The sequence below is a fragment of the Peromyscus leucopus genome, chromosome 2 (genome assembly GCF_004664715.2).
Source record: "Peromyscus leucopus breed LL Stock chromosome 2, UCI_PerLeu_2.1, whole genome shotgun sequence".
Lineage (NCBI taxonomy): Eukaryota > Metazoa > Chordata > Mammalia > Rodentia > Cricetidae > Peromyscus > Peromyscus leucopus.
In genome coordinates this window covers 131567441-131594063 of record NC_051064.1, presented here as the reverse complement: position 1 = coordinate 131594063, position 26623 = coordinate 131567441, and the positions used below count along the sequence as shown (strand labels likewise).

The 26623-nt window shown below is 52.9% G+C and overlaps 1 protein-coding gene across 1 annotated transcript; it reads right to left on the bottom strand.

The window, feature by feature from the left end:
- Positions 1-188: 188 nt before the first annotated feature.
- On the bottom strand, positions 189-25985 carry Laptm5 (lysosomal protein transmembrane 5). The gene is made up of 8 exons (XM_028887657.2): positions 25827-25985; positions 9411-9504; positions 8940-9016; positions 6720-6848; positions 5910-6032; positions 4643-4738; positions 3524-3616; positions 189-1531 (listed from the first exon to the last, which is right to left on the bottom strand). Exons 1-8 carry the CDS (start codon positions 25911-25913, stop codon positions 1442-1444), a joined length of 789 nt encoding a protein of 262 aa, XP_028743490.1. The 5' UTR covers positions 25914-25985; the 3' UTR covers positions 189-1441.
- Positions 25986-26623: the final 638 nt, after the last annotated feature.

Genomic DNA, 26623 nt, shown 5'->3' with positions numbered 1-26623 from the left:
GTGAGGATGTTCACACAGTGACCTGTGGTCAGAAACAGCTTCGGGCAGGGAGCGATACTGACAAGCTGGGCAGGGCCCAGGGGATGGGCAGAAGTGCTGGGTACGCATGTGCTGGGGTAATAATGGAGGCTGGAGTCCAGAGGTCCTCTGTTCCTACACCATCTGTCAAGAACCACAGGAGCCAGGGCAAAGCTTGCAGCTGCTTTATTGGCCCCTATTCCAAGTCACACACAAGCAATAACACAGGTGCAGTGGGAACCTCTCAGCCCTCTCTGAGCCTGCAGCACCACAGACAGGGTGTGGATCCCTAACAATAGGATTAATCTTCAGCACAACCCCTAGCGACGACGGGAAGCCAGCAGAGGGGCATGGACCTACCCTCCCGGCTGCCATCATGGAACACAAGCCTCTGAGCTGGCTTTTCACCCACCATGGGCTAGCCTGCCCCAACTGGCCAGGCTTGATAGACTGCTACCCACAGAGCAGCTGACTCCAAGCCTGCCATCGCCTGAGCAGAGCCTCGGTCAAAACAGGCTGGATCAATCTAGCTGCTGGGATGGTATGAGAACCAGATTCTAACCCTGCCTGTGGCTAAGGTGACCCTTGCAGGGACCTCACCACTGTGTGGCCATGGGGGACAGAGCCAGCAGTTGACTGATGGTGAGGACAGCTTGCCATCAGAGCGGTGGCTCATGGGAAGGGACTGTTTAGAACAGAAGCAACCGTTATTTCCCACGCCCAGCAGAACGGACAGGGCAGCTGCTGGATTGTTTGTTGGATTCCCCAGCCTCCAGCTGCTAGGGGAACTCAAGCAGAGGCTGGGTGCCCGCCCACGGGGTGCACTGAAGGGAATGTGGGAGGAACTCCATTTCTTTGTCTTTTCCTTCTGTTTGAATCCAGTTTTTTATTGGATTTTATCATAAATCCCAGTGACAACAGTTGGCTGAATTGCTATCTGTTTAAACAACCTGTTTGAAGGAATTGTTTTATATGCATACTTTGGGGGTATGGGGTTGGCAAACGGGCACCACGATCATGAAGTTCCCTGTAACCTGAGAGCTGCCTGTAAATGGATACCTGGAACTGTTGCCTGCTCAAATTCTTTTCCTGCTGCCGCTGCAGTGTTGACTGCCTGGCTTAAAAAGATCAAGCTGGTAGCTGTTAACCAAACTCACCCTACCAAATTTGCCATGACTATGCTCTGAACAAGAGTCATTGTTGATGGGGACAAGATGAGCTGCTAGGCTGAGTGTACTGAGACTCAAAGGGTCATTTAGCCCAGGGGTGACTCTGTCGTGAGTGAGGGGTCCCCAGGAGGAGAGGTCAGTAAGAGGGGTGCACAAGCAGATTGTCCTGTAGTAGGTCACAGCAGCCACCAAAGTGAAGAAGCAGGAGAAGGAAGCTCCACCTCTCCCAGCCCAAGGGCTGAGGCCTGGTGGGGTCACACTTCTGAGTATGGCGGTGGTGCCGGGTCCCCCTCTGGACTCTTAGTGGGTAGAGACAAGGCTTCCTCATAGGACGGCAGAGGCACCTGGGAGAGACAGAGGAGACAGCTGAGCACCGTCAAGTCTAACCAGGGGTGCAGGGACCCTCTCCCGCTGACACACACATCCATCAAATTGATGATGACAGAGGCTTGCATGCCTGTGAGACCTGGGTATGCTTCCTATGCCCACAGGGGATGCACCTGCCTCGGCCCGTTTGGCCTCCATACCCCAGGGGTTTGATGAACATTCTCCATCCAAATGCTCTCAAAAGAGCGAGCTCCCATCCAGGAGGTAGACATGTCACCTGGGATGAGTCACTCCAAGTCGATACTATGCCCCTGGCTCTAGTCCTCTGACTCGGGAAAGGCAAGTGACCCAAGCTGGTCCAGTCAGATATACTGCTCTTGCTGCTGGGGTGACTAAAGGGGTAGGATGTCAGTGTAGGGGTCTGGCAGCTATTTTGCTACTATCGGGAAGGTCTGCCTGAAATCGGAGCCAAGACGGAGGAGAAGAGAGTCAAAAGATAGGGATCAAACCCCAAGATCAGGACTCAGCTACACCTCTACTGGACTTTTAAGTGCTACAGGCTACTAAATCCCTTTGGGGATTTAAATCAACAGGAGTTTGTCTCTGCAACCAAAAATGTATTAACTAAAGCAGTTTCCACTGTTCACAGAAAGTGAGCTCCCAACACAGCGCACCTGCAATTTTCCCTCACTTCACAGTCAGCTGCCTCCAGGCATTCTCTTTCCTCTCACCCTACCAGAGGTCACCTCCTCCAGGAAGCATTCTCTAAGGCACTGGTGTGCCAGCTCAATGTTCAAGGTCCTTGTATTTCATACCAAAGTGTAAACACAACTTAGCAACTGGGATCACTCTAGGCTGTGCACAGCCCTAAGACAGAGGTAGCATCTCAATGTCCTCTACCCTCTAGGATTGGGTACAAGACCAAAGGAACAAGAGGCAGTAAAGGAAAGAGGAAGGATGGAAGGAAGTACGTGGATAGATGATGGATAAAAAATGGAGACTGGTTGGTTGGGTGGATGGTGAGTGGTGAGTGAATGTGTGGATGGGTAGATGGATGAGTGCATGGTGGGTGGATGAATGATTGATGGTTATATGGGTGGTTGAATGGATGAGTAGATACATGGAATGGATGATAGTTTGATAGGTGGGTAGATGGATAAGTGTGTATGTAGGTAGAAGAATGGATGGATGGATGGATGGATGGATGGATGGATGGAGGATGGATGGATGGATGGATGGATGGATAAATTGTAAAATGAGTAAATGTATGGATGTATAATGGTTGGATGATGGGTGATGGATGAGTAGGTGGGTGGATGGATGAGAAGATGGATAGATGGATGAATGAATAGATGGATGGGTGGGTGGATAGATGGGTAGATGTCTGGATGATGAATGGATGGGTGAGTGGATAAGTAGATTGATGGCTGGATGATGGATGGGTAGGTAGGTAGATGGATGGATGATGAATGGATGGGTAAGTGGGTAGATGAATGATGAATGGTTAGGCAGGTAGGTGGATGAATGGATGATGGATAGATGGTTAGACAATGGATGGATAGATGGATGGATGGATGGATTGATGGATGGATAAACATATGATGTATAATGGTTGGATGGCTGGATGATGGATTGGTAGGTGGGTAGATGAATGGATAGATGATGGATAGATGAATAGACAATGGTTGTGTGAATGTATGGGTAAATATGATGTATAATGGTTGGATGGGTGGATTATGGATGGATAAATTAATAGATGGATGAGTGGGTGGATAGGTGGGTAGATGGCTGGATGGTGAACTGGTAGGTAGGTAGATGGCTGGATGATGGATTGGTAGGTAGGTGGGTGGATGGATGGGATCTTAGACCATCAGACTGATGCTGTTTTCATTTGTTCTGGTCCAACAATCTTCTTACAAGTACTGAGGCCCAGAGAGGGAAAGGAACTGGCTCCAAGTGGCACAGCAAGAGAGTGGTAACCCTGATATCCGACCCTCCACCAGGCTCACCTTGAGGAACATCTTGGAGCTGCTGTTCTCTGCGGCCGAATTCATGTACTTTATGAATCTGTAGCATCTCAACACACACTTGAACATGTAGACCTGGAAAAGAGCCTGTTTAGACTGTGCTCTGCCCAGCCTCCTGCTCTTGCCTGGGAGGCTCTGGATAGATGTTCAGTGGTCCCAGGGAGCTACCACTCGCTCACCCCAGAAGACAGCACCCAAAGAGCTGCTCAGACTCCCCTCCCATTCTGGCTTTGGACTTTCTCACATGCCAGCTTGGCATGCCCCAGAGACTGCCCATCCTGATGCCCACCACCACTCTGCAGCAAGGATTTCCAGGCTTCTGAACTGCCCTGCAGCCTGCCTGGACACAGCCAGGCACACCCTACTCAGCCATTTCAGTGATGGAGAACTCACTATCCCAAGTGCTCCACCCATCTTGAAACAGCTCAGTGATGGGGAAATCCTCTTCAAGACTGACTCTGAGCTAAGAATGAGGGCACACGCCAGTGATCCCAGCACTTGGAAAGTGGAGGCAGGAGGATTAGGAGTTCAAAGTCAGCCTGGGCTACATGGTAAGTAAGTTTGAGGCCAGCCTGGACCCTGTCTCAAAAATAAAACAAAAGTCTCTGATACGCTGTTGTTTTTTTTTGTTGTTTTGTTTTGGTTTGGTTTTGGTTTTTCGAGACAGGGTTTCTCTGTGTAGCTTTGGCTTTCTGGATCATTGTAGTCAGGCTGGCTCGAACTCACAGAGATCGCTGGCTCTGCTCCGAGTGCTGGATTAAAGCGTTCGTACATGCCGCACGCTGTTGTTTTTTTAAGAGCACAGGACAATGTGTGTAGCCTCAGCCCATAGGGCTGAGGTCTAACCTAGGACAGCACATTGGGCCAGTGTCATGAAGAGCTACATGTTAGGCCCAGGTACACGTGGCTTCACAGACCCACAGCCTCTAAGCAGAATGTCCCCAAGGATTCCAAGCCAAGACAGAGGAGCTGAGGCAGGAGGGCTAGGGAGAAGGAGGAGGGGACCATATGCCCCTCATCCTGCTTCCTCACAGTCCATTATGGGGAAACCTGAGGCACTGCACAGCCTTAACCACAGAATGGGGGTGGGGGGGCACTCACCTTCAGGATGAGCACAGTGACAAAGGCCACTGAGAAGATGATCATCATGTTGACAAACTGGCTGTGGGGCATGCCCTCCTGGCTCGGGAGATAATTCTGCAATGATATAGAGCCTCATCAAGACCTCAGCCCTCAGGACTGTAGTCCCCCCAACTAGTCAGGATCACAGGTACATACACACACACACACACACACACACACACACACACACACACTCTCCACCTTGGCAGCTCCCAACTCAGGAGCCCCAGGGGAAATGAGTGTAGCTGGCGCTTCCCAGGCTGGGAACCACCTCATAGCCTCATCAGATGGCTTTAGCTGCTAGGAGCCACCTAGTCCTCTGACACCTGGCAGGTGCCACACCCACCACCACCAGGGTAGCTCCAGCTGGGACCAACTTGCTTGACACCAGGTATGAGAGGCACCACCTCGGGGAAGGAGCAGATATGCCCACACATCCTGTCTCCCTGTCTTGTTTATTGAAACAGTCTTGCTGTGTAGCCCAGGCTGGCCTCAGACTCACAGCAATCCTCCTGCCTCAGCCTCCCAAGTGCTGGGATTACAGGCAAACACCGCTACACCTGGCACCCCCACATGTTCTTTGATATTCCTTCTTCTGAATTAAGGAACACTGGCCTCTTCCTTGGAGTGGGGCTAGACTCAGTTGGGAGCAGACGTGAGCTTTCAGGAGTAACCAGCCTGATGCCAGAACGAAAAGATCCCTATTGATGCCTTGCTTTCTCCTTCTCAGTCCCTCCACTGAGGAAAGCCAGAAGCCATGCCCTGAGGACACTCAGGCTGCCCTACTTAAGGTCTGCACTATGAGGAACCTGTAAGGCATCAGTGCTGATGCAAGAACCCCTGGAGAGCAGATCCCTTGACTCCAGCCCAGGACCATGCTAGCTGCCACCAACTGAACCACCTAGCCAGCCACCGCAAAGTTCCTGGTCCTCAGAACCGTGACATGACACGTGTTATTTTAGGCCACCATGCTTAGGGACAGTGAGTTAGACAGCAGTGGACACTTGTCATTCCTATAATGCAGCTGCCAAGGCAGGAGGCTATATGACTCACTGTGGCCAGGCCTCTTTTCACTCTGGAAGTTTCTGTCTGACAGTTGCTTCCCCAATATGTCATTCACACCTGAGTCTTCCCCCCAGGAAACTCAGTCTCTGACCATGACCCCTCCCGGGAGTCGCGGGGGGCGGGGGCACCTTGCCCCAGGCTGCACAGCCAGGATGTGGCCTGGTCTTCCACCGAGACTCACCATGTGGTTCATGGACTTGAAGTTAAGGTAGGTGGGTACTTCCATGTAGGTGCTGCACAGGGTCAGAATGCTCAGGCAGAAGTCGAGCAGCTGCAGGGTCATCAAGGGGACCTTCGAGGGACCCTGAGGAGGACCAAGAGGAAGCATGAGGCCCCAGGAGCAGGGCACAGAGTGGCCCTCCCTTGGGGGACTACCCACCAGCCATCCCCTCGTCAACTGTGCTTAGAGAAAGAGATGTGCGATGCTCACATCAGGGTGTGGGCAGAGCTGGGATCACAACAGGGGTTTTCTGACTCCTCCGCCCTCCCACCTCCCAGCAGCCCAGCCCTTCAGGGACCGGAGCTGGGGGGGTTGTGAAAGGCAAGAACGACAGAGCTGTGTGTATTGTGGCCGGCTAGGGCCATCACAGTTTTCCTCCATTCCTTCGTTCCTTGGTCTTAACCATCCACCCATCTCGTTTGATTCCAAAAGAGGAATTTGACTAAGGCTGAATCCTGAAAGGGCACCACCCCCTTTTCTCCGGGGTAACCCCACACATGACCAGTGTAAACAGCCATCTCACCAGGCTCTAAGGCCTGGAGACGTATTACTCTCGTCTGAGGCTGGGGCTGTTGCCCTGTGGTAGCACTACACACCAGGTTCCAACCCCACGGCACCCTCGTTTGGTCCTAAGGCACGAGGTACAGCCCGCAAAGGAAGGAGCCTGGGAATGGTGTGCACGATTAGGGGCCTTGTTAAAGGATATCAGGCAGGAAAGGGGCCCTGCCTTGGCCAGCCTGCCCAGGGGAGGTCATGCCCACAGGTACTCACGGGCCGGGGCCGGGTGGCGAGCTTCAGGTAGGCTGGCAACTCGATGTAGGAACCCAGCAGTGTGAGCAGGCACAGCAGGAAGTCCATGATTTGAAGGGACAGGAAGGGGATCAGGTACTTCTCCCGGTTCTAGAAGGCAGGTCCATCCCGTCAGGTGCCCCTGACATGCCAACACTCTGCTGTGCCGCCCCTGTCCCCATGCCTCCTGTTCGGTCCCTGGCTATCACTGATGCTACCAGATCTGTGACGAGGCCTTGTCCACACACCTTCCTGTGAGCCACACTCTCAGAGAACACCAGGGAACCAGTTCCATGTACAGGGGCTCTGTTACAGGTTTTTGTTTGTCTGTCTTTGGTTTTTTTTTTTTTTTAAGACATGATCTCATACATTCTAGGCTGGCCTCAAACTCCCTTTGTATCCAGGGATGACCTTGAACTCCTAAGTCTCCTGCCTCCACCTCCAGAGTGCTCAGACTGCAGGTATGCACCATCGTGCAGGTATGTACCATCGTGCCCTGTCTGTGCAGTGCTGAGGACTGAACCCAGGACCTTGTGCATGCTGGGCAAGCCCTCTACCAACTGAGCCCAGCAAAGGGGTCATGAGATGATGGCACGGGGAAATGGTGGGAACTAGAGGGTGTGGCCTGATTAGAGGTTGAAGGTCACTGGGGTGTGCTCTAGACTCACCCATGACCCCTCTTCTCCCCTCCCTCCTTCCTGGCCACCACGAAGTGAGCAGCTTTGCCAGCCATACGGGCCCTTCCTCCTCACTGTGATGTTCTGCCTCATCTCACACCCAGAGAGAGAGAGAGCCAGAAAACCGTGGGCTGGGAACACGAGCCGAAATGAACCCTCCTTCTACATGCTTCTCTCGGGTATTTTCACCCCAGCAATGGAAGCTGATGACAGACTCCGAGAGCGGAACCTGACTCATCATTTCTTCCTCAAGGACCCACAAGGGGTCCGGTCCACAGAGAAGGGAACCGGACAGGACATCCTGGAAGGAGATAGCGGCTAGATCCAGAATTTGTTAGATGAACGAACGCAGCACGAGGCGGGATGCAGAGGCATCAGCAGGCAAAGGCCCAGGGGGAGGAGCCTGCGAGGGGGAGGAGCCTGCATGGGGAGGAGCCTGCAGGGGAGGAGCCTGCAGGGGGAGGAGCCTGTCCTTTGTAGTAGCCATCTTCCTCCGGGTGGTCAAGGCCACATGTGACAGGCCATGGAAAGAGGCCCCAAGAGGTCAGTATCTCTCTCCACTGGTGGGGACCCAGCACCCATGTATATATGCCCCGTTGTAACAGAAAAGGTGGTATCCTGGGGGCCTCGTGGTTGTCTAAGCCACACAGAGGTGACAGAGGAACCCTGTTTGAGTCTTCAGGGACCGCTGCTCTGCGTTTTTAGCTGGGCAGTGTGAGTTTCTGCACCGTCCCCTGTAGGCACTGTGAGGACACTCCTGGGAGATGAGGTTCTCAGACACAGCAGGAGTGGCCAGGGAGTGAGACACTCCAGCCCAGTATTAGGCCACCACCTCTGCCTAACCAGCATCCCCACCATCTACAAGTGGGACTCTCTCCAGGTGGCTCCTCTTTTTTTTTTTTAATTATTTATTTACATTTATTTTATGTGCATTGGTGTGAAGGTGTCAGGTCCCCTGGCACTGGAGTTACAGACAGTTGTAAGCTGCCATGTGGGTGCTGAGAATTGAACCCAGGTCCTCTGGAAGAGCAGCCAGTGCTCTTAACTGCTGAGCCATCTCTCCAGCCCCAGATGTCTCCTCTTTTGCAGAAAGTGAAGCCACACCCTGACTCAATCGCTGTCAGGTTCCTCCATGTCACCCCAACTCTCTCTCTGGGTCTGTCTGCCTTCCCTAGTGCAACACACATTCCCAGGATTTCATGAGCAAGTGTCCCTCTGCGTGGGAGCAGGGCGGGGGCAGGGGAGGGTGGACTCTTGTCCCTAAAGACAAGCTCAGTTTCAGTCTCCCTATAACCCACACTGTTATCCCTTTCCTCTTTCATCTCAAAGCTCCCAACCCTACTCATACTCTCCAGAATGCAGGTCCCCTGTGAGTACCCCGCCACCCCGAAGCCCCCCTGATAGCCCAGTCAGGTCACATCCTGAAAGGGACTGGAGTTGACAGATTATGGAGTCCCATGGGGAGCAGCATCTCCCCCACAAGAACATGGGAATATCTTGGGGTACTCAGGACAGCAGGCCTTACCTTGACCACTCCGAACAGCAGGCTGATGCTGATGGCGAAGAGCACTCCAATGAGCAGGAAGCTGGAGAGCAGGTCGGCTGCAAAGCAGGGCAGAGGCTGAGGCAAAGTCTGGATGGGTTCTGGGGACCAGAACCCGGGAACTGCTAGTGTGGGGCCATGAGTGTGAGCAGTGAAGCCCGGGACCAGACCAGGGTAGGAGGCTGGTTCTCCTTACCCAGATGAGGGCTATGAATGGCAGAGAGAGAGACTGGTGGGCAGGACACATGCGCAGTGGCCAATATGGTCTGAGCCTCAGAGCCTGAGAGAGCCCTTAGCATAAACAGGGGAGAGCCTCATTTGCAGATGAAATACTCCAGGCTCCTCAAGAGTCAGGGGTGAACAGGAGTCCAGCGAAGATGGCAGGACTACAGAGCCCAGCCCATGAGCACTGTCCACAGGCCCCCTCCCAACCGCCGCAGTCCCCAGACATACCGATCCTGAGGTATGGCATCTTGGAAAACCTGCAGGAGACCTTCCCGCGGGCCACCTCCACCACATGTTCAATGAACAGCAAGACACTCATGACCTGGGAGAGAGCAGAACCCCAGTCAGCCAGGGCCGCCCTCCAAGCAGCTGCTGTCAAGGGGCTGGGGTGACAGCTTGCCTAGTCTGTGAGCATCCTGGGTAAATATATGGAGTTCCAGTGCCTCGTCCCGGCCCTTCCTCTTCCTTGCTGTGTGACCGTGGACAGGTGACCTAACTTCTCGGTGCCTCCATTTCCTCATCTGTAAGTAGGGTTCATACCTTAGGTACCCCTGTGAGGAGGTACAGGGCAGACTCAGAGGGGACACCCTGCTTCCTCTCATGGGCTGAAGATCAAGTACCTCAACTGCACCCCTTCCCTGCACCCCCTTTCCAGAACAGGCTCTGACTGACATGGGACTTTGGCCATCACACCCAAGCATCATGGAGCTTCGTTCAAGTCCAAGGGCCAACAGCAGAGGCCTAAGACACACTGTGGAGCGCCAGGCCCTGGGTAAGCGGTTGCAAGTCACCACAACTCCAGGGTCCCCGCTTTCCCAGCTACAAAGGAGCTGATACCACCTGCCTCTTAGAGCTGTGGGGAGCCAGACAGGACCACTGACTGCAGGTGAGAAAGCTCAGTCTGCACAGCAAGGAGCAGGTACAGCCCAGGCTGCCAGCTCCAGCGAGGAGGCCCGGGTCTCCTGTTTGTTTGCTGATGTGGCTGTTGCCTTTAGAGGATGGATGGATGGATGGATGGATGGATGGATGGATGGATGGATGGATGATGGATGGATGATGGATGGATGATGGATGGATGGATGGATGGATGGATGATGGATAGATGGATGGATGGATGGATGGATGGATGGAGCCTGTCCCTTGGGGATCCTGACCATGTGGGACCGAGACAAGGGGTGATTCTGACAGGCCTAAGTAGTGGGTGTCCCAGTTGCCAAAGCTGCACTGTGAAAGGATTGCCAGGGTTCACATTTTGTCTACACAGCAGCCATCTAGCAGAAGAGAGCCCTACACCAAGCAACCACAGGGTCCTCACACCCTTCCGCGTGTCTGTGTCTCTCCAGGAGTTCTGTGCCCCTTACCTACTACAACACACTCGGTTAGTTGTTCTCCAGGAACAATCCCCCCACACTGAGATCAGGACTCCTCCTTCCCTTGTGTGGTGCCCTATCTCTATCAAGACAGCCTAGGTTCCCGTTGGCTTCCTAAGTGGCAGGTCACACTGAGCAGACAGGCAGACAGACACCCTCCATCTGTTTTCCCTTGCTAACTCCAGGGGGTGGGAGGGCGGGGGGGTTGTTTGGTTTGGAGGCAGGGGTGGAGGTTGTTCTACAAACCACAAAAATACACAAAGTAGGATTTTAGCTGATTATGACAAAGCTAATACCTGGAAGAAGCCAAGGGCCTTCCAGAGGTCAGGCTGAGGCTCAAGGAGCCTTGTGATATTGGCTTTTGATTATCAGCCGTTTCCTGCTGTGAGTTTCTTGTGTGCTGTTGCAGCTTTTCCATCATTTATTGGGCACCATTTCCCCTCTACTAAAGGAATATTTAGGTAACCTGCGCTGACAGCTATTCACAGCCAGAACCCCAGTTCAAGCCTCCCTGTAATTATTGTCATTGACAGCATCTGGCCAGGTCTATCCTCAGATGGAGGAAAGTACCTTATCAGAGATACCTCTGTACTAAGAACAGACTTAAGCATCCGGGCTACCTGTTTGAGAAGACCTGGCGGATGTGCCAATTCAGCTTAACTTCCTCCTTTCCCAAACCTTACCTCTAGTTCCAGATCTCCCTTTAACTATCACCAGAGGCATCTAGCTGTACACAGGTTGCCTAGTGACCAAGCACACCTTCCCCCACCCTGCAGAAAAAACGGCAGATAGCTTGGACAGATAGGAGCCACAGGAAAAAAGAAGACAGTTTTATTTTCTCCCATTGACCTAGCAACTTACAGATTTTTAACATTTTCTACCAATCACATTTAAGGTTATAGTGGAGCACATAAGATCCCTCTTCTTAGATATTACCCGAATTTAGCCTTTAGTTAATTCATTTCCCCACTAGTCACTTCCCTTTTGGGTTGCAAACGATAATTAACCGTTAGTGCCCCTCTATGTGATTTTTATCACCCCTCCATTTGACCCTGGAAGCCTGGCTTTGCACTGCCAAGGGAATACTGCTTGTAAGTGTATATATACCAGGACTCCCAGGGCATGAGGGACAGAGAAAAGAAAAGAGAATGGAAGAACTAGATGGGCAAGAACTTGAGAGGAACAAACTGAGACGGGGAAGAACTAGACTGAAGGGCTGGAAGAGAGGACTAGAGGAATGAGATGGAAGATGAGGAAGAGCCGGATGGGGAAGAATAAGATGAGGAGAGAGAAGGAGATGGGAGAGGAGATGATATGTGAAAGAACTAGATGGATGAGAACCTAGAAGGGACAGAACTAGATGAAGGAATTAAGATAGAACCTGGAGGGGACAACAGATAAATGTAGAGAGAAATCAGGCAAGAAAGCTAAAAATGAGAGCAAAGTATAAGCTTGTAGAGAGAGAACCAACACAGAATAATAAAGTGTATGGACTAAGGAGTTTTGTGTACATAGATTCATTTCTTTTCATCAAAGATTAATTATCAGCTGGTTGTAGATTCTTCCTGGACCCTGGGAGGGGACTATCGAGGGGCTGGACGCCCATAGTCCCCGATAGGGTTGGACTTTAGCATAGATACGAGTCTCAGTCTGTCATTCTGAACCTCCAGTTCTGGAACTCAGAAAGGACAGCACAGGAAATAGATGGAGAGATGACTCCAGGATTTGGGCCCAGATTGCTATGTGTCCTTGAGAAAGTCACTTTACCTCTCTGAACTTGCCCATCTGTAAAAAGGCAATCACAGGATGCAGGAGGCACAGACTGTATGGCATTAGAAAAGCCCTAGGGAGGACCTGGCAGGGGCAGAGGCCAGAGCCTGCCTTGGGCTGGGCAACTTCACTGACAGCCTCCTTCTACCTGCTCCTCTGCCTGACGTGGAGGGATCCAAAGGCTCTGTTCATCCAAAAGGCTGCCAGCTGCCCTGAGAGGCTGCAGGGTCAACAGGGGTGGGGGGTGTTGAGAAAAGGCTGCAGCTTCCCCCCAGACCTGAGCCCACAAACTTTGCCAGGTAACTCAAAATGAGACGATCCCAACTTCCCGTTGCCAGACGAGCCCTGGGTCCACTCGTATTATAAGGTCTCTCTGTTCATTTCCTAAGTCCAGAGAGACTAGGAGGCTTGCCTGAGGTCACACAGCAAGGCAAGAGCAGGGTAGAGATAAACATCCAAGTCTTCAATGCTGTCCCAACACCCGGCCACCTCCAAACACCCTGAGCCAGGTCTGCTGGCCCAGACCCCAGAGGAAGTAGTCACCATGGCCACATACCAACATCCGGGAAACCTTTGGAATATGTCTGTGTTCCTACGCTCTGTGCTAGGGTACTTGTAACTTGTAAATGTACGCCAAGACCTTCCAGAGATTAATACAGGAGGCAGTACAAACCTCAGAAACCCTCTCGTTGGGGCTGGGGCACAGCGGATAGTGCTTGTCCAGCATACAGGACACTCTGGATTGACCTCCGACACCCCACAAATCCTGCGTGGTACAGCGCTTTGTGATCCCACCTCCTGAGAGGTGGAGGCAGGAGGGTCAGGGTCATCCACACTAAGTTATATAGTCATTCCAGTGAGCCCCTGACTCACAATGAATAAAGAAGTACCCTAACACTGCATCTAGGAGCCCTGCGGACCACCTTAAATGTTACCCCACTTCAGAGAACATGGATTCTCATAATCCTTACTCCCACGGACTCCTCCGTCTGTGCCTGTACTCTGAGGGACACTGTCACTCACGTCCCAGCAACAACCCTTGGGAGCAGCCAGGGACCCGGGAAGTGGCCAGAAAGGGCCATGACAGGGTCAGTTTTCATACGCTGCCCCTTCCACAGACGAGGCTCAGAGGCTGTGGGGCTTGCCCAAGGCCTCCCCGCAACCTGTTCTCCAGAAACGTATACCAGCTGGTCTTCACCCCTTGGCTCCCTGTGTCTTTGGCCTCCTGGCCCTGCTGAGGCTTGCCCTGCTCCCTGCCTTATGGAATCCTCAAAAAGGTTGGCCAGGGGCCCTCCCTGACATCAGCAGCAGGGGTGTTTATTAGGCCCAGAGTGTTTCCCCACTGCCAAATAAATAAATAAATAAAAATAAAAACTTTCTGCTGAGCTCTCTGTCGCCTTGGAGTTCCATTCACTATGTTGCTGAGGGGGAGGGGGGGGTTGTCCTCACTTGCCATTTGAGAGTCTGGGACTCAGAGAGGGCAGATACCAGTCCAAGGTCACACAGCGAGGCAAGCGAGGAGTCGGTTCAGCAGGAAGGAGGCACCCTCAGAGCCACCATCCTGCGCTCCCCAAGAGAGGGATGGTGACGCCTTACATTACTGGCCCCACTGTGTGCTCAGACCTGAACACAAGTTTGGCCTACAATTGCCCATCGCCGGGTAAACATAATGAGCCTGTTTTACAGCCCAGGCAATGAGGTCTGGGAGGAGAGGGGTGTTCTGTTCTGCAGGCTCCATGGGATGAAGCCTTGCACCTCTGCTCCCAACCCAGGACTCTTCTCAGGGCTGGTGGACCTGTTCACTGCCTCCTCCCTCCTCCCCGGGAACTCTCCAGGGCCCCTGGCTACCGAATCTGGTGTCCCACAGACTCCTTACCATCTGTGTCACCTGTGACGCTGGCCTCTCCCCGGCCCCACCCATGCCTAGTTTTCACCGTGGGAAGGCTCTCTTCCGTGGCCACCTGAGGAATATGGGAGGGCCACCGTGATAGATTCACAATGCACCCCCACGGTTGGGCATGTCTGGCGGACCTAGACACTTCTGCCTAGCCAGTTCCGGGTCAAAATAGCCATTTCTAGGTCAAAACGTCTGGCGTGACCAGGACCCCGTGGCTTTGCATGGGTGCGTAAAAGCGCTCAATGCAACCATGTGATCTACACGCGTGCGTGGAATAGCCACATGAACCTGTGTACGCATGCGCGACCCAGCCTTTATAAGCCGGCGCCATAGTCCCGGCTTCCTTCTTTATGTACGTGTCCTTCACAGGCCTGAGCCCACCTGTCTGTCTCTCTTATCTTTAATAAAACTCTTGTTAGTGGATTCTGTCGTGTCTCGTGACATTCCCTCGCAGGGTAAGAGCACCGCCAAATAACTAACACACAGAGCAAGGTCCCCTATCAGTGACCTTCCACTCACAAAGCTCCAGCTGCACCACTCTGTTCAGCCACCACACGCCTCAGTGAGCATCAAGCTCCGGGGAAGCAATCAGCATTTTCAGGGCAGCCATGAGAGGACAGAGGACAGAAAGGGGGATTTCCAGGCCTAGCCTCCCTCTCACTGACCCTGAACTCCACCTGGCTGCAGGAGGCTGGCTGGCAGTGTCCTGGGACCTATGCTGTCCTCTCTCCACAGTGGAGATGTGTCATGAACTGCAGGAATGTAGTAAGAACTCAGCTGTATGTGATAGAGCTATACCTTGAAGGGTCAAGGAATCCTTCTGGAGGAGAAGTCAAATATCAAGGAATATTTGATGTTATCCAGCTTTTAAGATATCAGCTGTTTCCTACTATTAATTTCTTGTGTGCCCATAACTCCTAGGCCATAACAGACAATATAAGCTCCTCAGACCTCCTGCTGAGCTGAACTAAGGTAACACCCTTACAGAGACAAGCTGTTTTGATGTGTAGATGCATAGCTTTATTTCATGTGCAAATGAAGCTCAGGCCCTCCTTTCTCTCTCTGTCCAAATGGCATTCCAGAGAAATTGACTCAGAACAAAAGGGTTTTTTGCATACTAGGTGCAAAGTAGCTTTGAGACAGGTTTCTTAGCTCCCAGGAAGTTACCCTGCCCTGCCCAGGAAAATGGAGACATACCATTGTATTTTAATGATCTATAGACTAGCTAGCCACCTGTAAGATTGTAGTTTGTGTACATTTATGATAGACTCACCTAACCACTTAGAAGAATATATTGTCAGCACATAAATTCCCTTTCTGACTTATTCCAGGCCTTATCTGACCCCGCCTCCTCTAGTCACTCCTGTGGTGGTATTGTGTTCCCCAAAATATTGTGTACCCTAATAAATTTATCTGGGGTCAGAGAACAGACAGCCACTAGATACAGAGGCTAGAAAATGCTGGTACTCATGCCTTTAATCCTAGCATTCCAGAGGGAGAAATCCATCTGGGATCTCTGTGAGTTCAAGGCCACATTGGAAAGAGCCAGGCATGGTGACTCACTCCTTTAATCCCAGAAAGCGAGCCTTTAATCCCAGGGAGTGATGGTAGAAGGCAGAAAGATATATAAGGCGTGAGGGCCAGGAACTAGAAGCATTTGGCCAGGTTAGACATTTGGCTGGTGAAGCATTCAGGCTTCTAGCAGCAGTTCAGCTGAGACCCATTCTGGATGAGGACTCAGAGGCCTCCAGTCTGAGGAGACAAGACCAGCTGAGGATCCGGCGAGGTGAGGTAGCTGTGGCTTGTTCTGTCTCTCTGACCATCCAGCATTTCACCCCAATAACTGGCCCCGGGTTTGATTTTATTAATAAGAACTTTTAAGATTCCTGCTACACACTCCCCTTTGGGGTTGCAAATGAAGCTGGCTTTCGCAGCTCTTGTAGGGTCCTTGGAAGTTTTTGCATAGTATTGTAGGAGTCAGGGTGCAGAGAGGACAGAGACCAGTTCCAGGAGAGTAACGGGAAGGACCAAGACGGAGAGAAATGAAGATGAAGATGAGGACGAGGCAAAAGGAGCTTAGTTGGAACTAGGAGAGGACAGGAGAAGGGACAGAGAGGAGCTAAGTCTGAGTACAGAGTGGAAGCTGTGGAGACAGAATTGAATCTCAGAGGAATAAGGTAAATGGACAAAAGAACCCAGTGTACTTAGGTTATTCTTCCACAGATTACCCCCTCCCGCCATTAGGAGCGTCTCTTCTGGGCCCCTGGGAAGGAAATCAAAGAGGCTGAACCCCAATAATTTCCGAAAGAGATGGATGTCACCGAGCCTGCTGTCCCCACCCCAGCCTCCTCTCACCACACCTGTGACCTTTTGCGGCTATGAGCTCTGCACCCAGAGTTAACCACTGACCCCGCTGGGCTTTGAAAGGAGGACAAACACCCTCCAGGGTTGCTGCAGGGTCACAGGGCACGTGGGCACAGAGCTGGTATACAGCTTGAGCAGGGCTGAACATCCACATGGGAGGGGTGTGAGGGGCAGGCCAGTGGCTGAGTGGCGGGCATGGTGATGTGAGAAGGAGGTGTCAGCCATGCTGATGAGGAGGGGGGCGCCATTTTCCCCGAGTCAGCCTGGCATAGGTGATGGTGATGGAGGGAACACCAGTGGGCATGCTGGGAGGCATGTGTGACGGCCGTGGTGCCTGTGATGAAAATGCCACCGCTGACATTGATGATCTGGATGGGAAATGACTGGGCAATGTTCAGATGCAATGGTGATGAGCACGATCATAGTGGGCGGGGCTGCTGACATCAGACCTCTCACCCTGGGTTCAAACAAGGCAGGACAGAAGGGGGAGGTCTAAGGACATAGGAAGAACAGAAGTCCCTCATAACAGAGTCCCAAATAGTGGGACTGGGAAAATGGCTTCATCTCCCCAGAAGATAGTTCCTGGCATCCACATAGCCACTCACAAGCGTGTGTAACTCCAGTTCTGGGAGCCTGGTGCCCTCTTCGGACCTCTGAAGACATGTAAACAAAATGTCTGTACACAGGGTAGGGGGGAGGATTAATAAAAAATACTTCCAAAACAATTAAGAACAGCTGCTTAAGGCCACTCTCCCTTTCCAGCTGTAAACCTACAGTTTTCCGGGCCTCTCCCAGGATCGTAATTTACAGCTGTGTCCTAAGCCCCTGGTGAAGCCTGGTGCCTCTGGTTCTGCCTTAGCGGATGGTAATCCCACCCGATGTACCTCAAGAGCCACCCTGTCAACGACTCATCAAAAGGAGAAAAGGGAAGTGGGGGAAGTTTCCTAGCAACCCTTCATGATGAACTGGAGAGTCATGCCCAGGCCTGTCCTCACCCTTCACCAACAGTGGGTCCCTGGCGCCAGCCACACCCTTCCGTCATTGACCCACAGACAGATCAGCTCTGCCCTGTGTCCTGCTGGTTGGCCTGGGACCTTGAGAAGCTGCAGAACACTAGGACTTTATGATAGGTACTTATCCCACCCTGAGGAACCCAGGTCAAGTCATCTGTAAGGACACAGAAGAGACAGAGGGTCAGCACCCAGAGGAAGCTCCCCGCCCCTCCTTCCTGTCACAGCTTATCAAGGTGGCCGGGTAGGGTCACTCCCCCCCCCAAAAAAAAACCACTATCTCCTCTGCACATCCTCAGCCTCCAGATGCCATTGCAACACCCTCACCCTGCTTGCACACTCCACTGAGCCCAGCTGGCTCCCTCGTCGCCATCCAGAGTCACCAGAGCTGGCTCCCCTCCCCCAGGCCTGATGGTCCTCCCCACCCCTGCCCCAGTATGATTAACTCTCCCTCCCCACTGCCTGGACTCTCTCTAGGGCTCAGAGGCACCGGATGTGGTGGTGTGCTCCCAGCACCTGGGAGGTGCAAGCAGGAGGATCAGGAGTTCTAGGTTATCCTTGGGAACATAGAGAATTCAAGGACAGCCTGGTCTACATGAGACCTTGTCTCTAAGAAAGGAAAGGAAGGGAGGAGGGAGGGAGGGAGAAAGGAAAGGAAAGGAAAGGAAAGGAAAGGAAAGGAAAGGAAAGGAAAAAAAAAAAAAAAAAAAAAAAAAAAAAAAAAGGAAAGGAAAGGAAAGGAAAGGAAAGGAAAGGAAAGGAAAGGAAAGAAAAGGAAAGGGGAAAACATAAGAGAACTCCAATATAGTCACAAGTGTCCTGTGTGGCCCTCACCAGTCCATTTCAACATCTCTGTACCTCAGTTTCCCCAATATAGAGGAAAGAGCAGAATCCTCCCACCTCAGAGAGTCATTGTGAGGAGAAAATGAGATACCTATCTACTACAAAAGTCGGTGACCCCAAAAGATGGGCTGATCCTCACAGAGCAAGAAACACAAGCTACCCGTAGCTGCAGCTAGAAGCCTCGAACCTGAAGTGACAAGCACGGTCTTCCCTTGCAGGGAAGCAGACAGATAAATACACCCGGGAGGATCCCACTATGAGGCCCTACGCAGCAAAGGAGAATGAGGCTAAGGGTGATGCGCCAGGAGTCTGAGGCCGTGAAGATTCTGCCCTTGGAGAACTCCAAGCAATGAGGCACAGTCAAGGCAGTCACAGGACCGGTCAGTGACCAGAGGGACATCTCAGGGGAGAGTTGGTCACAGTTTGGGATTGAGATGTCTGTAGGTTTCTAAGGCTAAATTCCGAGTTAATGGTTTATAAAAATGGAAGCCACTAGGGATCGGTTGCCACCTGCTGCATGCCGGCCCTCAGTACTTATTAAAGATGATTCAGGCCGAGGCAACCTTTGCACCAGCCCAAGAGGCAGAGCACAGAGACATAACGTGCAGGATGATGGGGGGCTCAGAGAAGAATTCTTAGAGGAAGAGAATGTCCCTGGGAAGGGGCTCAGTCATAGCAGATAGTAAGGGAGCCCCCACCCAGGAAACTGAGGCATCTCTCTTAGTTAACAGGGTTGGAAGTCATCCAATCACACACTGAGATCCCCCACCCCGTTAATGACAGCAGGTAGGTGGCTGGGGAAGGTGTGGGACAGACTGAGAACACGGTGATGGGTCTGGCTGACGACAACTGCCCTCCAGGAGAAGTCAGAGCACACACAGAGGAGGCCAGAGAGCAGCAGAGCTGAGAGGTGTTGGTGACGTTTGACACGGTTTACCACTGTGGCTCAGAACATGCTGTCCCCTAGCACTGGCAGCTGGTTCAAGCTATCTGGAGATCCCTTCCCCAGCAAGGCTGCCCACCGGAAGAAAAGACAGGAGGGGGTCCACCCAAAGACACAGGAGCCAGGAATGGAAGGCCAGGTCAAGGAGTGGACAGGATGACAGAGATGTCCTGGAGGGGGATGGGGAGAGGGTCTACCTGACTAAATCTTCCTTCTTGGGCAGCCATGTGAAGCTGCTCTCCAGGCTCAGCCCATGGCCTGATCGCTCATCTTCAACTTCCTGTATATCCACCCCAAGCAATTCCTCATATCACCACTTCCTATTTATCTTGTTAACTGAACTTACCAGAAAAAAAAAACAAAAACCACCTCCTCAAAACACTAAACAACACATGAAGGCACAAGGCTGGTCGATTAGATTCGACGATGATGGTGGAGAGTTGGAATGTTACAGATCTGGAGTCAGCTTATAGAGGCCCTCTTTAGCCCTAAATGGCCATTTATTTCCCATCTCAGTGTTTAACCTAAGTCTTTGCGACTGTTGGGTAAATCCTTTCAAAATGTGCTAACAGGCCCCAAGCCTCCACCAACACAAAGGCTAAAAATGTCCCAGATAAGCATCTGAGGCCCATGGCAGAGACTTCCCTGTTTGGCTGTTAAGAAGTGTTTCCACCAAATGCATTTGAAAGTCTGTTGTTGATTTATGACTTTCTTTGTTCTTGTTCTATAAATAAAAAACGCCACCAACCTGTTACTGCATTAAGACAGAACGTGTCTTAATGAGTAACCCGAACGTGTGTGCCCATTTTTCAGGACCAAGACCCCCAATAACAGCAGTGACTGTTCTGACAGCTGCAATTATTAGGCACCTACTGCATGGCCAGGTCCTCCCCCTGAATGCTGACATGCCCTCTCTTACATCCTCCCCTAGGCCCTCCGAGGCAGGCTCTGTCAGGATCCCCACTTTCCCCACGGTGCAGGAAATGATGAAATGGGGTCTTGACATGTGGGCTCCATGTCTAAGAACACGGCTAGCCGGGCGGTGGTAGTGCACACCTTTAATCCCAGCACTTGGGAGGCAGACGCAGGCGGATCTCTGTGAGTTCAGGGCCAGCCTGGTCTACAAAGTAGGTTCCAAGACAGCCAGGACTACACAGAGTAACCCTGTCTCAAAACAAACAAACAAACAAACAAACAAAGAATATGGCTGCTGGGTGCAAGAGCCTGTGGCTACACTGTGTCCTCCGCCTCCATCTGGATCAGGAACCCAGGTCTTTTGTTCTTTATCTAATGAACCAATTGGCCTGTCCCCTCGGCAGCCCTTTTTGGCTTCCCTGTGCCTCAATTTCCTCTTCTCAAGAACTGAGGGTAGGTGTGGAGACAGCTGCTGCTCACACTGAGGGCACTGACTCCCCCAGGCAACTGGGGGAACCCGAGGCTCTGTCCTGAGGTTCCCCAGGATAGGATCGGAGCCATGTATCACTGGCTGCTTTCTTGAGACCCTTCTAAGGCAGGTGGGTGTCCTGGGAGACTCGAGCTCAGAACTGTCCCTTCTTCTGCGCCACTGCTCTAGGCTGAGAATAAAAGCCTGGCTTCTTGGGTCACTGATGCCAGGTGAGGGCAGAGGAGCCATGTCCTGCCAGCAACCAACCCTAACTCAGCGCAGCTGACCCTCCCCGCAGCAGAGAGGGTCTCCGGTGCCTCCCTAGCCATGCCCCTCTCATGACAGGAGGACCCTCAAGAAAGATGCCCAAAATGATGCCAAGGAGGGCCCAGGACCCTGGCCTAGCCCTGCTGGCCTCTCCACTTCAGGAAGGGCACACAGAGGTGGCTGGATCTTGCCCTTCACAAGCAGAGAGCATCAGGTAAAAGGGTGCCAAGCCTTCAGACCTTGGTTGAGACTTTGCCCCACTGAGACAACGGAGCTGATTTTTAGATCTCTGTTGAGCACCTATGCTTTCAAAAAGAGAACGACCTCTATGCTTGGTTTCCATTGCCAGCCATGGACAGTCACTCACATGCCAATCCCGTGTCACCCAGGACCACCAAGCTGAAGACCTCGAAAGAATCGCCCTTGGCACAGAGGCCATCAGCCTGTTTACAGCTGGAAAAACTGAGGCCCAGATGGCAAAGATGGGCCCCTGCCTGCTCGGTCAGGTCTGCAGTGAGTGATACCTATCGACTCACCACCCACAACGTGACGTTCAAGGAGGAAGCCTGGAGTTCTGAGGCAGGCAAGTCACTGGGCTTCCTGGAAGAGGAAGCCACCTGGAAGATCACAAGAGAGCAAAATGAATCCCAGAAGACTGAGGGAGGAAAGGGACCTCCCAGACGGGCCAACTACCCCAGCCAGGGCCGAGGAAGGAGTCCCGGTGTCCCTTTCCTGCTTGTCTATGTGATGCACACTGCGGTGGATGTACCACGTGGTTTTCTGTGTACAAGCAGTGCTCTAGCGACATGTTAAAGCTGTGCCCGGCTTGTTAACCAGACACATATGTATCTGTGAGTCCCTGTCCAATACACCAGGAGGCCACTTATTTGGCATGGCACGTGGGAATAGACGGCTGTCCCACGAGGAAGGCCCGTCCCTTGTGTGTCTAAAAAGAAAACTCTGGAGAGAAGATGCCCGCCAAGGGGTTGATGCCACCGTCTGTGGTGATGAGAGGTGGGCAGTGCAACCCCTCTGCCCAGTGCCGTAGGCATACCGATGGTCCTCCCCCGGCGCACAGGAGCCTGGGCTCATTGTGACAGGCCACCGGTGAGGCATCAGCCACTAAATACCCGACAGAACCCCTCAGAACCACCCCTGTCATCAAATCCAGGAGACTTGAGGAACCCTGAGAGCCTGCTGCTGCCCAGAGGAACCCACCAAGGACGGCACCCACAGTGCTATGTCCCAGAGGGACTGTGAAACGGAAAAAGGATGAGGACAGAAAGAGAAAGCACAGTGAGTGGGTACTGACGGGCAGTTGTCACAGGTGTGTCCCGATAACACGAGACACAGGCGGCATGGGGACAGGAGAGGGACGCTCGGGAGCTCTCAGCGCTGAATCTGCCGTTTCCTCCAAGTCAGAAACTGTCTTAAAAACGAAATGCTTGCTTTAAAAAGGATTCTATGTGCTGGGCCCAGTGGCACAACGCCTGCATGCAGTCCAGATGTTCTGAGGGCTGAGAGAGGAAGAACGCAAGTTCCCGGTCAGCCTGAGCAACGTGCAAGACACCGAGTCAAAATAAAAAGAGGGGCTGGGGATGGATCCCTGCCGGTGGAGGAGGCGCTGGTTCCCATCCCTTCCTGGTGTCACAAGAAAAGAAACAGGAGAGAAAGGGGGAGAAATAACTCATGAACAGGGTGTGGTGGAACCCGTCTGTCAACACAGCTCTGGGGAGGCTGAAGCAGGAGAGGGAGTTCTGGGCCAGCTTGGCTTCATAGCAAGACCTTGTCTCAAAGAAGTAAAATAAAATAAAGCAAATGCAGTCCACACGCCAATGGCCGCCCAGTCATTGCATCAGCCCACTCGCTCCATGTTTTAGCTCGTCCCTTTCTCGGCCACCAACCTCCCCACCCCCCACCCCCAGCTCCCCGACACCAGTATCAGGAATAGACCCCAGGAATACAGCAGAGGAGAGCCCAGGGATTTCTCCACCAAAAGGTCTGCTGAGATCCCCCTCCTCCCTCTCTCCTTGCTTCCTGCCACCAACTTAGCCTCCCCCCCACCCAGGCAGGACTCAAGAGGCCAGCGGGAGGGGGAGGGGCACTCTCACTTCCCTGTGTGCAAGCCTGGGAGCCTGGAGCATCTGGGCCCCAAACCATGTTGGCCAGGTAGGATCTTCCCGTAATTGCACCCCTACAGTTCCACGAAGCGTGGCCTATCTCAAGCATCAGTGGCCCAATTTAACCCTCCCCACAGGGGCCAAGTCCGCAAATAGCTGGCAACGTACAGAGATGTCACCCATGGCTGGCTCCAGATGACGCCAGTATGAGTGACTGCTACATCTGGCAGTGGCTTCTCGTTTTCTATCCAGATGTTTGAGGTCCTGTAGGCACACCTGCCACCTATCTACTACACCAAAGGAAAGCCCCCCCAGCCCTTTCCTTCTGGGAAGAAACAGGGGTCTCTAGCCAAGGGGGCAGTAAGATAAGCTGTCCCTCCCTGGGATGGGTATCTGTCTTCCAGGCTCCTCCTCTGCTCTTCTGCCCCTTGTGGCTCTAGAACATTCCACAGCTCTGCACGATTCACATACCAAGAAGAGGTTCTGCAGCCTGCACAATCATGGCCCACATTTAGGGACTTGGATGGCAGCTTGGGGGTGACTACCGGCATACAATGCAAAGACCTGCTGAGCCCCAACGCAGAACTGGAGGAAAGGCTCAAAGGTCCAACCGCACAGAAAGCTCTGTCACTTCCTCCGCCCCAACCTCCCTGGCAGTCTCAGTGGGGTCCCTGCCGCAGACACACCTCAGCTTTGCACCCCAGCTTCTCATCCACACTTCCCCACCCATACTACAGCCAAACTCTGCCCTCCCACCTCCTTCCAGGAAGCCTTCCCAGATCACTGGGCCACAGTCTCCGGGTCTCTATGGAAACAGGACATCATCATTCACCCATCCGAGGAGCTTGGATGGGCATGAACAAGAAGAAACCTCAATGGTCACACAGTACAGCCTACTGGGGTATTTTTGGTTTTTTGTTTCTGTTCCTGGGACTCACTCTGTAGACCAGGCTGGCCTCAAACTCGCAGAGATCCGCCTGGCTCTGCCTCCCGAGTGCTGGGATTAAAGGCGTGCGCCACCACCGCCCGGCTGTTTTCTGTTTCTTTTTAAAATACGTTTAATATAGTCTGAGATATTCAGACGATCAGACAGAACATGCTTCTCTGAAAGGCAGGAGCGCAGCCACCGGAGCAGATGGAGCAGGGGTCCCAGCTACCGGGAACCCCTCCACTCCCCTGAAGCCGCTTAGTGACCCCTCAGCGCGCTGCCAACATCTGAGATCGAAACCCCCAGCCCACAGCCCCCCGTCCCCACTTTAGAAAGGGAAGCAGGCCCCAAATTGGGTTTTCCCAGAAGGTCGAACAGCTGGCCAGAGCAGAGCTGGCATAAGACCCTTGCCACATCCTTCTCAGAACGCGGTGCCATCTCAGAAACTGAAAGACTTCATGCCAAGACAGAGTGCCACCAGCTCCTGTGCTGGCTGAGGCTGTGTGGGGCACCCTCTGAGTGCCCCCTGATGCCAGTCTCCAGACCAGTTGTTCTCAACCCCTGGGTCATGACCCCTTTGGCAAACACCTATCTCCAAAAAAAAATATTAACATTACAATGCATGCTAGTAGCAAAATTACAGTTATGACGTAGCAACAAAAATAATTTTATAGTTTGGGGGTCACCATGACGTGAGGACTATATGTATTAAAGGGTCACAACATTAGGAAGGTTGAGAACCGCTGCTCTAGATGGACAGGTCAGGGCACACTCATAAAAAGGCTGTGTTACGCAGCATCGCTCACGCCTTATAGATACCAGCTTCACCCGCACAGCACCCTATCACATGGCTCTTATCACCTTTATCTTCATTTTTCATCTAAGGGAACAGGCTCAGAGAGGTTAAACAAGTCCCCAAGGTTGCACAGCAAAGCTGGGAACCGGGGGCAGGGAGGCATACACAAGAGCCTAGGGACAGAGCAGGTTCTTACCACTGCCCAGCCACCCTGCCTGTGGCCGGAAGCAGATGTCACCAGGCTCAGCAGCCTACGGATTTAGGTTGATTTTGAGGAAGCCCTTCCAGGGCCAGGAGAGCTGTTAGTTAGCCACAGACTCTGTCTGAGTCAGTGAAGCAGGAAGATGCCTGGGTCTCTGGGAGCTGAGTGTGACCAGGGGTTGGGGGCGGGGATGGCAATCCGAGCAGACTAGAACAGAGACCCCCGACCTTGGGCCACTCCAAAGGGAGAGACTTATCCCTGGGGGCTGTGACTTGCCCAGGGTCACGCTCTGGCGTGACAGGAGCCACTGCGTCATGCTGGCTGCACTGGGCAGTTCCCCAAAGCATAGCACTTGAGCTGTCCTTGAAGGGGAAGGCAGTGGCTTGACTGAGCTGTGAGCTGAGAGGAAGAGGGTCCCCTGGATCCCACTGGAAGCCCAAAGGTGTGAGTGACCCCAGGTCCCAGGCCCAGGATAGGGGACCAGAAAGCACTGCACCCTGGCCTTCGTGGGACCTGGCGTCCGGGAGCAATTCCAGCCCGCCCTTCTCTTTGCATTCCTACAACCTTAGGGACGCTATTCTGCTCCTATTCGACAGGAGGCTACTGAGGCCCAGGGCAGCGCAGGGCTTGTCCAGAGTCCCACGGACAAGTGAGGGGTGGAAATCCACCCGTTGGGAGGTCTCGGTGGGTCAGCCCGCACTCACACACGCACATACATACAAGGAACTCCCCAGCCACCGCGGTACTCACGATGTGGTAGATGGCCAGGGCGGTGGTGGCCACTCGGACATGGAAGCAGCAGCATGTCTGCCGGACGGGCGCTGCACGGGAGGCCATGGCGCAGGGTCCCCTGTTCCAAGGCTCTGAGTGACAAGGAGTCCTGGGCTCACAGCAGAGCAAAAAAAAAAAAAAAAAAAAGAGGAAGCTGCCGGCTCCCGCCTCACTTCCGCCTTGCCCTCAGACGGCAGGGGGCCAGGTCTGTGTGTCTGGGGTGAGACAGCTGCAGTGGGGAGCGGGGAGGGTCACATCCGACCTCAGAGAGCCTGGCTGGGGCATCTACCACCCCCAGGGGCACCAGTGCTCTGCCAGGGCTGAGCCAAGCACTTGCACGCAGCGCTTCCTGGGTGCCAACGCCACCCTTAGGAGCCCGTTTCTAGAAAAAGAGTCTGACGTTCAGAAAGGTCAAGACTTTGTCCCAAATCAAACAGTAGTTCTAATAGCAGGATTCAAACCCAGACCTGCCTGGTTGCAAAAAAAAAAAACGGCAACTGTCAGTCAACAGCCCCTTCCTGGCCCTTGTGGCTTAGCCCCTTTGCTCCTCACTTGGGCCGTTCCAGGGAGGTGCTAGTCTTATCCCCATTCTACGGATGGAAAAACTGAGGCACAGGATGGGACCGTTACTTGCTTGCTGTGGCCCAACTAGTCTAAAAAGGAATGGGGATTGGAATGGAGGCCAGATGATTCTAGAAGCCATCCCCAGAGCTGAGGTCCTCGCTCATCTCCACCTCCCCCCTCATCCTGGGCTCTGAAGGAGAGAATTGTCACCA

What these genes read in the sequence shown, in the direction of transcription:
- Laptm5 (XM_028887657.2), bottom strand. Translation starts at nt 25,913, where the DNA reads ATGGCCTCCCGTGCAGCGCCCGTCCGGCAGACATGCTGCTGCTTCCAT. An exon ending in GATGCCATACCTCAGGATCG is followed by an intron (nt 9,017 to 9,410) that starts GTATGTCTGGGG and finishes CCTGCTTTGCAG; the next exon opens with CCGACCTGCTCTCCAGCTTC. An exon ending in TCACTGTGCTCATCCTGAAG is followed by an intron (nt 3,617 to 4,642) that starts GTGAGTGCCCCC and finishes GCTCTTTTCCAG; the next exon opens with GTCTACATGTTCAAGTGTGT.